This window comes from Eschrichtius robustus, chromosome 6, assembly GCF_028021215.1.
Source record: "Eschrichtius robustus isolate mEscRob2 chromosome 6, mEscRob2.pri, whole genome shotgun sequence".
In the NCBI taxonomy this organism is placed as follows: domain Eukaryota; kingdom Metazoa; phylum Chordata; class Mammalia; order Artiodactyla; family Eschrichtiidae; genus Eschrichtius; species Eschrichtius robustus.
The window spans coordinates 143,616,270-143,633,183 of NC_090829.1; the positions used below are offsets into that span (position 1 = coordinate 143,616,270).

Here is a 16,914-nt window from a genome sequence, read left to right on the forward strand (position 1 = left end):
TTATTTCTACCCTATATTCATTATTTCAAATAGTTTCAATTGATTTTCTGGAGTAGTCTAAATATGCAATAATATTATCTCCAAGTAATGATTAGTTTTGCCTCTTCCTTTCCACTACTTGTGTACTATTTCTTTTTCTTATCTAATTGCATTAACTAGTACTTCTAGAACAAAACAGTGGGTATCCTTCTCTTGACTTTAGCGGGACTGTTCCTACTACTTATCACTTACAGTGATTTTTTTTTTTTAATCTTATGAAAAAAGTGACCATAAATCTTGTTCTAATTAAGTTTTAAAAATTAGAAATGGTTATTAAATGTCACTGAATATCTTTTGGGCATATAGAGAAATAATAAGTTTGTTTTCTCCCTTGATCTAGTGACACAGTGGATTTCATTAATAGATCTCCTCACATTAAACCATCCTTGCATTTTCGGTATGAACTCAGTTGGTCTTGGTGTATTATTTTTAATGTGCTACTGGATTCTATTTGATAATACATTACTCAGAATTCCTACATCATAATTTATAAGTGGTCTATAATTTTCCCTTTTTCCAGTCTCTTTGTCAGATTTTGGTATCAATCAGAAGTTTCCTTCCATTCTGCTCTGGATGGTGTGTGTTTCTAAAGCAAGTGGAAGGCCCAACAACAGATCTCTCGTCACAGCAGGGCGTGGGTGTGTCGGTGAGGAGTGAATCGATACTAAGAGCTGCCTTCAAAAAGAAATCCATGTCTGACTTACAGCTTCCTCAGATGCTTAATATACTTCTTTTTAAATTTTTATATTTTCTTTTTTTCTCCCTCCCTCCCTCCCTTCCTTCCTCCCTCCCTCCCTCCCTTCTTTTGTATGAACAGTGCTGCAGAATGGTTTTAGAATTTGGCAGTCTTGAGTAGGTGTGGCCATGGAAACCCGGGCCCCTTACGCACAAGGTGAATTCTTCTTCCCAAGTGAGGGTGGTAGTGTTTTTCGAGAGGGTGCTGGAGAACTTCTGGACGGGATCATTCAGCTGAACTACACATACTGGGTTAATGTTGCCTGTAATCAAACAGAGGGGCACCGTATTGGCTTTTATTTTTGTTTTCTAGTTGCATATAAAAGAAAGGCTGAATTAAATGTCTGGTCTTGGCTCACTGGACCCTTGGCTCAGAGGGTCCAGTGTTCCTTTCATTTGCCATTTACAAACTCTCAAAGCACCTCATCTGGGGTTACAGATTCTATTCTCACTGGATGTCCATAGCCCCGGGCTGCCCCAAGTGCCCCTGCTCCCCCCTCGGTTCTGACTGCGGGCACAGCTCTCTGGTGGGAGCCCTCCCTGGGGGCAACATTACTCCAGCAGGGATGTGGGCCCCACTTTGGACAAGACTAACAGCTTGGAAAAGGAAGGGCATCTGGGGTAACTGCTAAATTTGGGGATACCTCACAGAGAACCCACTTCCCTCTTACAAAGATGTAGGTTTTTATACCTAACTCAGCTCAGTCAAAACTTTTTGAGGTATTTGATCCAGATAACAGGACATTTCACTAGTGAACAGTTGTGTCTGCTTCGAGGCAATGCTTGCCCCATGGCAGAAAGCTGTGAATATACCGTGTAATCAATAATCAATGGTAAAGGACTGGAATGTGTTGGCCCTTTACCGTGTACCAGGTGGTGTTCGGTGTTCTACACACATCATCTTACTAATCACCACAGTCACTTTCAAGGAGAGACTCCGACTCAGATGGGGACCTGCTGGCAGAGGTTAGAAATTGGGACCCCAACCCTGGCCGACTGGGTCCCGGGAGCCCCTCCCAGCTGCTAAGCGGCGTGGCCTCAGGGGGCGAGGTGTGAGCTGCCAAAACACCACCCATACCCAGCTTCATTCACAGAGTTTCTAGGCAGCTCAGTGTGTTCTACCTGCACTTCTGGAACGGGAGGAAACTCCCCACAAATAAACATAAGTAACCCCGATGTTCTCAGACAATACAAAGAACTCATCGCTACTCTTAGCAAAAACCACACCACAGTGGAAAGATGTGTCCGGTCCCAGGCTACTCGGCATCCGGGGTCTCGGCAGTGGCTCAGAATCACCGAAAAAGAGTCACCCGCTCTGCAATGTTTCTGTCTTGTCTCCATAGCAGCCTCTCTGGGCAACACAGGGTTCCCGGTGGGCCCAAAGCCTTCCGGACACCCATAATCCCCCCATGTGGCACCCCCCTTCCACAGGAGGAAGCAAAGGCCATGGACAACCCACAAGGCACCTCCTCCCCTCTGCTCACACTGCAGACGGTCACATCCACAGCCGGCCGGGTGCCCTGCCCTCACCTGGGTGTCCCTGCAGCGCCATCACCCACCTGAAGCACCAGGATGCCTCATCAGCGAGGCTCGGATATTCTTCACCAATAGTTTGAGCTCATGAGCCCTTGGAGGTTTGGGAGGGCAGGATTCCTGAGTAGATGGAGTGCGCTGCAGATGCTGCAGAAAGGAAAACAAGGAACAGTGAGCGTGGGAAAGAGGGAGTGGCCGCTGGACACCTGTTACAGGGAAGGAATCTTCAGGAAAACCTTCAGAGGGAGCCTGGCCCCCAGGCCTGCTCTGTAACAACTGGGGAGGGAGGGTACCAGTCACCACAGCTGCTTCCCCTGATTGGGAGCCTTGTACATCCCACAGAAAGCAAGCGAGGGAGTTAAGCGTTCACCCAGAGAGGACTCCCCTGAATCTCACTGTGGGCGGAGATGGGGCCACGCGTGACCCAGGGCAGGAGCTTGAGACAGAGTGGGGCGCCCTCCCTGGGATGCAGGGGCCCACTGCCCACCGGCACTAAGTGTGACACCAGCCAGGACACTGGCTACTTCCCACCTCCTGGCAGGCCTGCCATCCACGTGGGGAGGATCTAAGTGTCATCCAGATGTCACGCTAGGGACAAAGCAGAGGCAGGTACCCCTGGAGTCTGCTTCATCACCATATCCTCAAATGGGCATCAAGGTGTTTCCAACAGAGAGCCTCCCCAAGCTTGTGGGGCTTCACCTTCAGACCAGCCTTTCTCAAGCTAGCTTCCTCCTCCCACTCATGGCTACGAGTGTTATTTACAAGGGGCTCCTTAGGTACAAATATTTGGGAATCCTGGAAAAGCTTCTCAGAGACATCACAGGCCTCTGCACAGCGAGAGCCTTCCAGGGAGGGATCCTCAGAGCTGATTTGACCTCAGAGGGCTTTTGGGGGGGTGCTTACTAACATCTCAAGCGACTGTAGTGTTCTTAGGTCACCACCTGGAAAACATTATTCTGAGCCAGGGCCTTGCCCACTGTGAGCTGCAGGTGCTGGGAGGCCAAGAAGTAACCCCAGAAGTCCTCAAGATCCAGGTCCCTGAGCACTGGGGACAGAGCAGCCCACGTGTCTGGGGTGGAGATGCAATGTTTTCTCAATTGTGTATGTGTGATGGCTAATCTCATGTGTTGACTTGACTGGACCATGGGGTGCCCAGGCATGTGGTCAGACAGGATTCTGGGTATGTCTGCGAGGAGGTTTCTGCCTGAGATTTACATTTAGATCAACAGACTGTGTAAAGCAGATTGCCTTCCCTACTGTGGTGGGCCTCGTCCAATCAGGTGAAGGCCTGAATAGAACAAAGGGCTGACTCTCCCTCAAATAAGAGGGAATTCCTCATGCCTGACGGCCTTAGAGCTGGGATATCCATTTTTCCCTGTCTTTGGACTTGAGTGGAAACATCAGCTCTCCTGGGTCCCAGCCTGCTGGCTTCTCCTGCAACTCTTGGGGCTTGTCAGCCTCTGGCATGAGCCAACTGCCTAGAATAAGTCTCCTTATATACATAAATATATATATTTTATACATAAATATATAATTGGCTCATGCAGTTATGGAGGCTATTTTATACACACACACACACATCCATTGGTTCTGTTTCTCTAGAGTACCCTAATATAATATGCGTGTTATTTTGATACATACACTCTACAAATTTATTTAAAAGCATTATTGAATTTATAGTAGTCTTGGTCCCTTTATTTTCTGAATCAATGTATTCTAAAAAGGCAGTACTATTTTGTGAAGTTTCTCAAATTTTGACATTAAAAATGTATAGTCGTATTCAAAACAGGCACCTCTGATTTGAACTAAGCCACCAGGATAGAATTACTGAAAGAGAAAACGGCCAAGCCTCTGCTCTCACCCCTGGGAAGCCTGGCCTGACCCCCAATCTCTGGGGCCGAGCCCCACCCGGCGGCACACCCCTGGGAACGGTGCACGCACGCCCACAAACCCCTCCCTCTGCTTGTCTGCTTACTCAGCTGCCCCTTCTGCTGCATCAGGTTTCTTATGTTCTGATAACCTTCAGCACCCAGAGCGAACCATAAAGCACTGTGATCCCCTGATATCTGTGCAGTGAATCAAAGAGATTTTGTCTCCAGGCTCTACACAGGCACAGTGGTGATGCCCTAACGGGAACCAGAGACCAAGAGCCTGCATCAAAAGATCATATTAAATGTTATACTTTAGGGACTTCCCTGGCTGTCCAGGGGTTAAGACTTTGCCTTCCAAGGCAGAGAGCGAGGGTTCGATCCCTGGTCAGGGAGCTAAGATCCCACATGCCTCGTGGCCAAAAAACCAAAACATAAAAAACAGAAGCAATATTGTAGCAAATTCAATAAAGACTTAAAAAAAAAAAAAAAGTTATACTTTCACAATGACTTCACCACCCACTATATAATAACAGTGGATATTCTACTATGCCACATAAAAATACTGGAAAGACATAGGAAAAATAACTTTAGGGACTGTAAATGTATGTTTTACAGAGTCATCACGAAAAGATCTGCTCATGATTGGGAGAATTAATTCACCTCAAGCCAAGGTTTTTAGATGTGTCGCCAAAAGAGATGTGCAGGACCAAGCCCAGGGAGGCTGTCCTGGGTGAATGCCCTGGACGTGAATTTAGCCAGAGAATTAGCACCTAATCAGGCGGTGGGGAGGGCCCCAGAATGGGGAGGGGGGGTCGTCAGCATGGGAAGGGTCCCACAGATGAGATGGCCTCATGTGTCTGCACTGCCTGAGGGGGACAGACCCCCAAGAGGCAGTGTGGACGGAGGCTGTCCCCGTCCTGGGCTAAAAGTCTGTGGGTCCAGTGCGCTCCCTCTGCCTGCCTCGGGGCAGTTCCCAGGTACCTCAGTTCTGGAAGGGTGCGATCCCAGACAACAGGCTCTGGGGGCACAGCGAAAAGTCAAGTTCTGGTTCCTAAAAGGAGAGGATCTGGGCTACTTCGGCTTAGACTCTGCTGAGTGGGCCGGACACCTCTTCCTTCCCTCCCATGGGGCTTCGGAACCCTGTGCCCTGAACTCAGAGCTTTGCCCCAGACCATGGTCATCACCCACCAGCAAGCGACCGTGCAATCTCGCTCTACCACGACGGGGGTGGGCAGAGGCAAGGTGCAGGGGTGGGGGGGCCAGCATGGGAAATGCACACAAATTCTCCAAGCGGGCGGACCGCGGTCCTTCATGGGGTCATGAAGCACCCACACCCCGTGAACTGGTTTACCTGAACTTCCCTCACATCCGTAGGCTTTGTGCTCAGAACCACTGATGGGGAGGCAGAGCTAACCAGGTGCTTCAAAATATCCTTGAGACTTTCAGAGACTGCATCTGCCCCAACCGCCTGGTCCTGCCGAAAGAGGAGGGAGTCACCAAACCATCTCGTAACCAGGCACGTGTACAAGTGGGCAAGCAAATGCACGGCTCTCCGGATGTCCCTGGGACGAAACAGACTTGGGGTCACCAGGGCTCCAGGAGATCAGACTAGGACAGTGAGACGCTCACTCATTCTTATCTTTGCCGATCTCAGAAGTCATTCATCCTCCTTGTTTTTAAGTTAAAGATAAGACATGTGCAACATAGACATGTGTTAACATTTCTGTGGATATCTTTTCAGTCCTTTCCCGTAAACATACAGGCACATGTTTTTCTTTCTTGCCTGATGTTTGATTTTTTTTTTTTAATTAAAAGGTAGTCAAGGGACTTCCCTGGTGGTCCAGTGGTTAAAACATCACTTTCCAATGCAGGGGTTGCGGGTTCGATCCCTGGTTGGGGAGCTAAGATCCCACACGCTTTGTGGCCAAAAAAAAAAAACCAAAACATAAAAGCAGAAGCAATAATGTAACAAATTCAATAAAGACTTTAAAAATGGTCCACATCAAAAAAAATAAGAGGAAAAAAAATAAATGGTATTCAAGTAAATGGAAAGGGTCAATAAAAATGAAGACAAGCTTGTAGAAGAATAACAGAGCAGGATGACTTGCATCACCAGATGTCAAGCTCTATAAGGCTACAATAATTAATACCCAACAGAAATGTGCTCATGTGTTCCAGAATGTTCACAGCACCACTATTCATAATGACTCCAAACTGGAAACTACCTAAGTATCCATCAATACCTGAACAGATACACAAGTTATGGTGCAGTCACACAATGGAATACCACAGGGCAATGAGCACAAACAATGTACAAGCACACACAATGACACAGATGAATCTCACAGACATAATGTTAAGTGAAAGAAACCAAACACAGAAAAACACATACATAGTACTGCAAGATTCCTTTATTTAAAGTACCAAAACAGGCAAAACTAAGCTAATGCTGTTTGTGGGCAGAATTCTAAGACGACCTTCAACGAGTCATGTTCTGCATCATCCCCTCACCTTGAGGGCAGGTGGCGCCCGTGACTTGCTTCCAGCCAACGGAATACAGCAAAGTGATGTGATGGACAAAGGTTATGTTATGTACAACTCCCTCTTAGCAAACCAGAGCAAGAGATTCTCCTGCTAACCTTGAAGAAGTCAGCTTCCATGTGTGAGGGGGCCACATGGCACAGAACTGCAGGGCTTCAAGGAGCTGAGAGCAGCCCCAGCCCACAGCCATCAAGGAACTGAGGACCTCAGTCCTACAACCACAAGGAACCGAGTTTTGCCAACAACCATAGGAGACTGGAAGAGGATCCCAAGCTCTAGGAAGGGCAGTCAGCCCAGACCGTGATGACAGCCCATGAGAGCCCGAGCAGGGGACCCAGTTAAGCCTGGACTGACCGACAGATACTATGAGGTAAATGTATGTTGTTTCACGCTGCTGGGTTTGAGGTAATTATTAGTTGCAAGCATAGATAACTCATACATGTTAGAAGTCAGAAGCATGGTTACCCTTTGTAGGGGCTGCAGGTAGTGAGTGGAAGCGGGTAGAGGGGGTTTTCTGGGGAACTGACCCTGCTCTGTTTGTTGAGCTGGGTGCTGTGTTCTCATGAATGGTCAGTGTGTGAAAGCTTCAATGAGCTGCGCGCTTACAATATGTGCACTTTTCTGCATATCTTATCTCTCATTCTTTAAGCAAGGAGGATCTATTTTTTAAAATCTCAGTTAAAAGCCTTGCTTAAATATAATAGCTTTTGTTTTGAACTCTTAAAAGCTGGATCTGGCTGGACACTTGCTAAAAGAAAATGGCAAACTCTGCCAGCTCTGCAGGCATCCACGCCATCATTCCGTGGTTTCAGGAGAGTAGCTGCGGTGTGGTGAGCGCCGGGCCATGATTCTGGCTCTGCCATTGACGGCTCCAGGGCCCTCGGTGCCCCTCGTCACTTCTGGTGTAAATGTCCCCACTGTGGGGCTCCAGCCCCCGCTGCGCAGGGGGATGGACACCGGCAGGACTTGATTTCCACCAGGACCACAGACCTATTGAAAAATCTTCCAGCTTGCGGGGCTGGAAGTGATTTCAGAAATTGGTCTGTGGTATCCCAAGGACAACCAGCTGGCCAGGCCTTGTTACAGCAAACTTAGGCCAAATCTGCCATTTATTGAAAATCTACTCTCTGCCAGGAACTCTAACCTAATAATAATCGAAATGGCTCACATTTACATCACTCTTAGGATGTGTCAGGCTCGATGCTACGCATTTACACATATTAACTAGTTGAATCCCCACAACCACCTTGAAAATCATCATCCCCATTTTACAGATGAGGAAACTGAGGCACAGAGAAATTAATTAACATGTGTGGCGTCTCGCAGCTCATAAGTGTCAGAGCTGAGAGTTAAGCCCAGGCACTAAGGCTCCAGGGTCTGCACTGAGAACCGCTCTGCCATCATCTTTCTCTTATTGCAATACGTTCTTGATACACTTATTTTTAAAATGAGGTGAATTCACATAACATAAATGTAACCATTTTAAGGTATGCATTTCAGTGGTGTTTAGTACATACATACACGGTGTTGTAAAACTATCACCTCTATCTAGTTCCAAAATATTTCCATCACCTCCAAAGTAAACCCTTTACTCATTAGCAGTCACTCCCCAATCCTTCCCCGCAACAGCCCCTGACAGCCACTAATCTGCTTTGCGTCTTCATGGATTTGTGTATTCTGGGTATTTCATAGGAATGGGATCATATGACATGGTCATTCATGTCTGGCTTCTTTTACGGAGCACAATGCTTTCGAGGTTCATTCATAAGCTAGCACATATTAGTACTCCAATCTTTTTATGACTGAAGAATAGTCCATTGTATGGATGTGCTGCACTTGGTTTATCTATTTCTATCTTTTTTAACCCGCCCATTTCTCCTCACTTTACAGAGGAGGAAACCAAGGGGGAAAGATGGGTTCTGGGGTGCTCAGGGTCCATCACATTTTAGATCCGCAGAGCAGCTGACTTGGGGACCTTCCTTCATAGCTGTCCCCCTGCCCCCATGCCACCTCAACCGCCAGGGGCCCAAGGGGTTACTAAGCCCACAGGACCCAGCTCCAAGGGGCTGGTTTAATCCCACAAGATTACTTCATTGGGAAAGTCATGCTTCTCATTAATATGGGGAGCCCATGGTTGGCAGAGAAATGTACAGGGCATTGTGGGGAGCAAGGTGTGAAGACTGCATACAGCATGCCACTGAGTGGGTTAAGAATGGGGCAATAAGGTCCATTTTGCAAAAAGAAACCTAGGATGGGTAAACGAAAACAAAAGAAACAAGCGAGCAGAGAGCAGGGGATGGAAATGCGGTGGAGGGGAGAGGGATGGAGACTGGACTTCTGCACACAATAGTTCATGTAATTTTGACTTTTGAACTATGTTAATATTCTGCACGTTCAAAAAATATGTAAATCAACAAAGATGGGGGACAAAACCTGAAACTGTACTAACAGAAGCAAATGCTTACATCTGCTTACATTAACTCACATCAAGTTGGTAACGTAACCACACAGAGGAAAACACTTAATTTGAGTGGTTTTTGAACACAGAACTCAGTACCCCCTCGGCGGGATACACTCTGCTATGAAGACCAGCAGAGCAATCTTGAACTCTGGAAGGTCTGATGTCAGAGGTGGCAGGGGAACAGTTTACAGAACCGTTCTGTGTGTACTCTAGGCCTGAAAAAGCAGTGCCGTGTGGGGGAAAGCAGATGCAAACGTGGGCGGGAAGGAGAAAAAGAAAATAAACCAGTGACTAGGGAAACACTTAACATGTGTACTTTGTACAACTAAACGGTCAGGCAACAATTCCACTTCTGACGTATGCAAGGGAAAAGAATGACAATTCAAACTTCTTAGTCTTAAAAACAAACTGCCTACACCTATATCAAGGCACAAACAGTTATAATATTTATGGACAAATTATTAAATTTTGAACAATCTTTCCAGCAACTGAAAGTGACAGCACCCACGTGACTCAGCAGGCCCCTCCTGCTCCCAAATTCACTTCCTCACACCCCCAAGACCACAGGAAGCGGGGAGATCACCTTCAGACTTGAGATGCAGCTTTGCAAAAGCTGTGGAGAGAAAGGAGGTGGTGGCCTTGGAAGCCAGGCTTTGGACTCAGGCTGAGCTGTAGGTGAGTGGAGTGCCCTCACAGTGAAGGCAAGCGTCTGAGGGTCAGGAGTGATAGAACGGTGAGGAAAACCTAGGTTCCATCACTGCCATGGTTTTCAACCACTGCACACAAGTGTTGCACACAAGTGCTTAAAAAAATCCCCAGTCCAATTAAACCTGCCTGGGGGACGGGGCAGGCTTCAGGATTTTTAAAAGCTGCCAGGTGACTGCAGGTGCAGCCCAGGTGAGAGCTGGCATTAAATCCACGGAAGGCCCTCCCCACCTCCCCTACCCCCCACCCCGCCCACCAACGCTGCCCCATCACTGCCCTGTGCATTCCCCGGGATCACACATCAGACACGCATTAATCAGAGGCTCCGTCTCCCAGAGGCGGGGGTCATAATGTGCCATGTTTGCACATACACGAGGGAGGAATCACGAAAACTCACGGACTGACCTCCCCCGGTGCTTTGGGCTGGATCATAATGGCCGTCTCTGGCGCGCTGATGAAGGACCACTTGATCTGAATGTCTTCTCTCTTCTCCTTCATGTGGAGCTCCAGCTATTAAAGAAAAAAAAAAAAAAATAGATTGGAGAACTGCTCTCTTCACTGGAGCCTCAAAATGTGTCTGTGTGTTCATTTGTTTTCTTAGACCGTTATTTATCGCCTCGTTGGCATACCGTGTGCTTTCAAAATGGAAAGGAGGGTCCCAAATCCCCTGACCTCCCCTTCCCCGTTGTGTAGCCCACCCCGCCCTCCCCGGCGCCTTCCTCTGCCTCAACCTGTCACTTGACGAGGAACGTCAGGGTCGGGGCTAAAGGCCAGGGTGCCATGAAAACCCTGCAGCCTCTTGATGACCAGCCCTCTGCTTTGCAGCTCTCTCCTGAGAGCCTCACCAAGGCATAATGGAGCCGGAGGGACAAAGAGAAGGGAGCCGGACGCTTTGTCCAGCCCCACACGCTGACACAGCCCCCGAGGGTTGTGTACAGAGCCGTCAGCATTCTTATCCTCTCTTGCCGGGGCCACTACACAACCTCCACTTGGACTCTGATCTCTCCCGATGCCCCTTCCGGCCCTACCCATCTGTTGTGGCAGAATAACGCCTGCCCCCCCAAAGATGTCCACACCCCAATCCTTAGAACCTGTGGATATATTACCTCACGTGGCAAAAGGGACTCTACAGGTGTGATTAGGGTTAAGGACCTTGGGGTGTGGTGACAACCCTGCATTAACCCAGTGATCCCTGGGGAAGCATAGGAGCCCTTAAAAATGGAAGAGGAAGACAGATGAGCATGCCAGGGAGATGTGACTGGAAGATAGAGAAGGATGCCAGGAACCCAGGAGTGAGGTCGCCTCTCGAACCTGGGACCTTGCCCTTAGCTGACAGCCAGCAGGGAATTCGATCCTCAGTCCTACAACCATAAGGAGCTGAATCCTGCTGATGACAGGTGAGCAAGGAAACAGATTCTCCCCCGAGAGCTTCCAGAAAGGAAGGCAGCCCACCAACACCAGGATTTTAGCCTGTGTTGGACATCAGACCTCCAGAATGGTGACATGATAAATGTGTGCAGTTTTCAGCTAAGATTATGGTGATTTGTTTCAGCAGCTATAGCAAACTAATACGCCATCCTTCCTTCTTCAGCTGGAGACTCATTCTAAGGCCAACATCTTGACCCTTCCCACCTCCACGCCTCTGCGCCACCACCCAGGGAAAGGGAAGGAGAGAATGGCTTTAGACTTGTTTTCTCAGTACTCAGTACTCTCCCTCATGCTAGCAACAAGCATGAGGTAAGAGAAACGATGCTTCCCTTGCCCTGTAATTCTGGGTGACTCTCGCAAAAGTGCACTTTAATTTCATTGCCACAGTCCCCGAGTCGCTCCCACCAGGTCGGGGAGAGGGCTCAGCTGCTCGTCTCTATGCATCTTTTATCTGAAGAACAGCAGAGGGGGCGAATGCCTCCTGCCATGAGCGTTAATAACTCACCAACCTCTAGCAGCTGCCTCTGCTTTGAGAGGTAATCCACAGGCTGCTTCTAAACTATGGTAAGAGATCAAAGATACAATTGTGTTACCTGTATCTGAGCTGCCGAAAATGGCACATAAACAGCATCTCAGAAACGATGTTTCCTCGGTGAATGTCTGTGGTCCTTGCTGGACTCACCCCATCCCGAAACGTGTGTCATGTTGGGTACGTGTGTCCCAGACTTTAAAATAATCTTCTAATCGCATTGTCCAAAAAACTAGTCGGGGAGCAGGAGGGCTTTAACGTCTGACAAGTCCACGAGGTCAACTTAACCTCTGCGACTCTCGGAAAGGGAATGTTACCAGGGTAGGGGTGGGGAGGCTGGGTTTCAGAGAAATGTCATTTAGGGAGCCAGAAATTTTTGTTTGCTCTGGTTGTTTAAAACCATGTCTTTTAAGCAAAGCAAATGGAATATAATCTTCCCTTGTGGTTGAGACCCCTGAATGATTTGCGCTCGTTCCCCAAATTAGCAGTCAAGCACAAGGACAGAGGAGAGGGAACAACTTGAATCAGCAGTGACCCCTGAAACAGACCCAGAAATTCACAGTCTTTACACACCGGCTAAACAAGAGCTTCAGTGAACTTCTGCTTCTGTGTGTGTGACATGCTATCTGATGGTTTAGGCATCCAGAAGTTTCACTAACAAGTCTATTATAATTATTACATATGTCTCTATTTATAATTGCTTTATGTATAATTATTAATGTTATATATACAATATATAAAGATATCAATCATAAAAGTTATAATTATGTAAGTCTAGTATAATTATTACAATAATGTCTATTACCCAAAAAATCATGGTAGTACTCATCCTTTAACATATAAAAATAATAAGGGGTCTTTTAAAGCTGACTTTTTCAAACACTAAAAGGAGGAATGCCAAGTCCAGCCCCTAAGCTGTTTTCCAAGCTGCAGGAGACTTCTGAGGTCTAGTACTTGATCCTGAAATAGAACCACTTTCCTCCTCTCAGATGCCATTTACCTTAATCTAACAGTCGACAACACCCTTGATATGCTTCAGTGCCTTGAAAAATACCGTATCTCCCGTATTTGATGGATGGGAGACTCTGAATTCGTTATATATACGTGTACATATGTGTGTGTGTGTATATATGTGTCTGTGTATATACCTATGTGTGTACATATGTGTGTGTGTGTATACATACACCTATTTCACACACACTTTATTTCCTACAGAGACAATATAATATGGAAGGTGACAGTCCGAAACTTATGGAATGAACGGTAATTAACGCAAACAGGAGCATCCACGTCTGTGATCGCACCCCTCTCACCCTGCAGGTTTATGAGAACTGTTTTCCTAGGACTCGCTCAGTCTCCGCAACTTTACCTGTAGATGAAGCGGGGAGAGCCGCACACTGTAGAGCGGCCGCCCCGTGTCCTCGGACGAGGGTAGCCCCACGCTGACCAGGAACTGGATGGTCTCAGCCAACACATGACAAAACACCACCTAGAGAAGGGGCCATAAAACCACGGAACTTTACGCAAGAGAGAGGAGAGCTTGCACCTTACCCATCTTCGTTTCACTGAACAAAATAATCTGGACTCCATAAATGAGCAAGGACAAGAATTCAGAGTTTCAAATATGGAGGAATATCCAGACTCACACCTTTTCTATTATGCAGCGATTTGAAAACTAGAAGCAAAATTTCAGATCTTTTCTTCCTGATGGACTCCTGGGAGCTCACTCTGGCTTGCCCAAATCTAGTTAGGATCTTTCCACTCTTAAAGATTTTTTTCTTTAAACATGGCTTTGTTCTATTTCTCCACGCAGCGGATTTTAAACTGCCCAGACAGTTCCACATTCACATGGAGTGAACGCCATTAGCCACCGTCTCTCACTAAAAATGGGCCTTAAAAAGAAAATTTCTTATGGATGTTACAAGGAAAAAATAAAAAACATACCCAGAACAGAAGAAATTGTTTCTATTTAAATAAATTTTAACCTATTGTGATTTTCAAAGATGCAGGGATAATTCAAAGAACGAATGAAATATTAAACAGTTACAAAATGATATAGCCTTAACAAAAATAGAATTATAAAATGAGCTCATTTAAAGACCTACGAGACAAAATAATTACATCAGGAATAAACCTGACCACATTCCTGACATAAATCGCAAAGCATTTTAGAAGGATGAGTGTGAAAGCTGTTGCCTCACAGAGAAGTATCGAGTTTCTGCCACAGAATCCCCCTACTGGAGCAGACCTTCCAGAACGAGGGGTCAGCCACCCTCCTGGCAAGATGCCAAGCAAGCCCAGTGTGGGATGACCACAAGGCCAGGTGCCAGGTGTGCAAAGGCAGGGAGGAAGGGCAGTGGGAGAGGATGGAGGGGGTCCAGCAGGTGGCCAGTGCGTCTGGCCAAAGCCGGGTCGGCAGAGGCTGAGAGTACGGCGGGATGGATCCCACATTTCCAAGGGAACTGCTGACCCCACATTGGATGGTGTCACTTGGGAAGAAAGGAAAAATGCTTTTAATTCTCTGGTGGATTTAGAACCTAAAATACCAAGTAGAAAGACTGTCAAAACAGTTACTTTGTCGGGGTAACTGCTATGTCACAAAGTTCAGACTAAAAACATGTCCCCCCCGCTGATCCCTGGCTAACCCTCTCCCCGACCCTCTCCACTCGGGGCCTACCTGCCCCTCCAACAAAAACCTGACCTGTACTATACCAGGCCCCCCAGCAAGGGGCCCATTTCCAGCGTCCACTATAAATGCTCTGGACAGTGCAGGGCTGGAAAAAGAAAATCTCGCCTTTACCAAATACTGGCAGAGAATCGCACAACCCTTATTTTCATGCGTTCTTGTGAAGTCCCTCTCAGAGGACTGATCTACGTGGATTAGTGCTATATCTTCATCATGTTATTGCATCTCCAGAGTTCATCAAAGGGTGGAACAAAAAAAATGTTTGTATAAGAAATGTCATCTATTCATTTTAAAAATAAATGCTCTATAAACAATCCTTTGAGAAGGAACTTGTTTTTGTTTTTGGCCGAGCCACGTGGCATGCGGGATCTTAGTTCCCCGACCAGAGATAGAACCTGGGCCCCCTGCACTGGGAGCGTGGAGTCTTAGCCACTGGACCACCAAAGAAGTCCCAGAAGGAATGTATTTTGATGCCGGATGAGTTATACACACAAGTGACATGACACGGAGAAAATTCTCTGTTCTTTGTCTCAATAGCGGAGGCTGTTTTACTGCTTAAAATTAAAAACCAGCCAGTGACTGGTTGACTTCTTCTTTGGAAACGTCTATACTGAGCTAATTAGAATGTTACCGAGAAAACTGACAGCTTCATTAGCGCCCTGACTCAAGAAAGAGTTTGGTTTCCGTTTGTACCCAGTTCTACAAAAAGCTACCCCACTGCTCCATTCCTGATACACAGATAGCCCAAGCACCTGGTTAGAAGCAAATAAACAAATAATCCAACAAAGATTTTAAAAGACTTTAAAACTTCTAGAATGCAAGCCTCCAAAGGTCACAATTACCATTCAAGTCACATCAGGAAAGTAAGTGCAATCACTAAAAATGGGACATCTAAAGGTCTGAATGCCCTTTCATAGAGACCCCCCGGGAGGGTCTTCCCTGGCCCTATGGCTTTCTGACCCTCTAAATAACACCTGTCATATAGACCAACCATTTCTTGGCCATTCTTTAGTATATTCAGCTGGAAAAACTAATTAAATCAACAATCTGATCAGTTTTGATACGGCCAAACGAAATGCCACCACTGTTCCTGTGGGTCCAGCTGGAGGGATGACCATTAGGCCAAATCCATGCCCAGGGCCAGGCTCTGCCCCCGCCTCTCTGAGAGGAAGAATGCCCCATTTGCCAAATGGATGAGAACAAAATGGAAAGGAGGCTTTAAAAATAAGTAATCTTCTTTTAGTGCATTAAGGTGTTATCCACAATGGGGATTAAATTCTCTCAACCCAGGCAAATAGCGGCAAGGCTGTCCGCATCCCCAAGGGGTCCCCTCTTGGAACAGCAGAAGGCAGAATCACCTGATGCAAGGTTAAGCAGACCCTTCCAGCTAGTGCCAGAGCGTCCAGGGTTGACTTCTACCTAAATATGGACGAGCGGGTAGAGACCCTGATCTTGACCCTAGAGTCTCCCCGCCCCAAACACAATCGTGTTCATGAGGCTCCCTTCTGAAGTTTACAAGTCAGCTCCTTGGAGCATCCCAATTATACAGGGCTGTTTAAATATGGCTGTCAAACCTTTAATGTGTGGGCCTCCCCCCCCCGAAGCAGTCTGATATCGGTACTGGATTTTTAAAGTTAAACTGAAGCGATGTCTGGCTTCTGTGGCAGAGGCCCCGGAGCAGGACTCCACAAAGCCAAGATCTGGACGCACAGAAGCGAGCTCCCTTCAAAGTAGCCAGCCACAAATCCACCTGCTTTATTCTTGAGATTTTGTTTCCCAAAGCAAGCAAAGAAATCCTCGATTACACAAACCATTTCAAAAATCACGCAACAGAAGGCTGAACCGTGTATTCAGATCAATCCCCTTCCTCTCTACATAGGAGAGCCTTTCATGGGGGGTGGGCGGGCTCCACATGGGGAGGGTTTCAAAGGTGCAAGTCTTTAGCCCAAGGAGCAGCTGCGCTGACAGGTGAAGGGTCAGGGTCCCTGGTCCACCCCCAAGGGTCAAGAGGGGAGGTAGCTGAGGGAAGCATCTTCAGGATGTGAAAGTGGGCACATTTCGTTATAACTGCAGGGAGGCCATCAGTCAAGGTTTTTTTTTTTCTCTCCAGCCTCCAGACCTTAAACTCAGTCACACACCTATGCAAATAGGTCTTATCTTCAAACTATATTCCTTCGTTTAGACAGGGGCCCAAAGAATTCCAGGCCTAGGTAGTCCCAGGTTTTGCTATTGCTTGCCAACAAGAAAGTCCTCAGAATCTGTCAATCTCACCACACTTTTCCACTTTCCTTTTCAACTAAGCCTCTTGTATGATTGCCTCAGCTCCTCCTTCTCTGAGAACACTCTAGAGAACTGGAAATAATGTAATTACTTTTGTCTCCAAAAG

General features: G+C 47.0%; 1 protein-coding gene across 1 annotated transcript in view; it reads right to left on the reverse strand.

Moving 5' to 3' along the window:
* The window catches only part of C2CD2 (C2 calcium dependent domain containing 2), a 57,734-nt gene that overhangs the window by 18,506 nt on the left and 22,314 nt on the right, over positions 1-16,914 (reverse strand). Inside the window, exons 3-7 of the mRNA XM_068547119.1 lie at positions 13,212-13,331; positions 10,291-10,395; positions 5,530-5,652; positions 2,334-2,454; positions 929-1,037 (exon numbers count right to left, since the gene is read on the reverse strand). Coding sequence (XP_068403220.1) covers positions 929-1,037; positions 2,334-2,454; positions 5,530-5,652; positions 10,291-10,395; positions 13,212-13,331 — 578 coding nt within the window. The remainder of the gene's footprint in view (positions 1-928; positions 1,038-2,333; positions 2,455-5,529; positions 5,653-10,290; positions 10,396-13,211; positions 13,332-16,914) is intronic.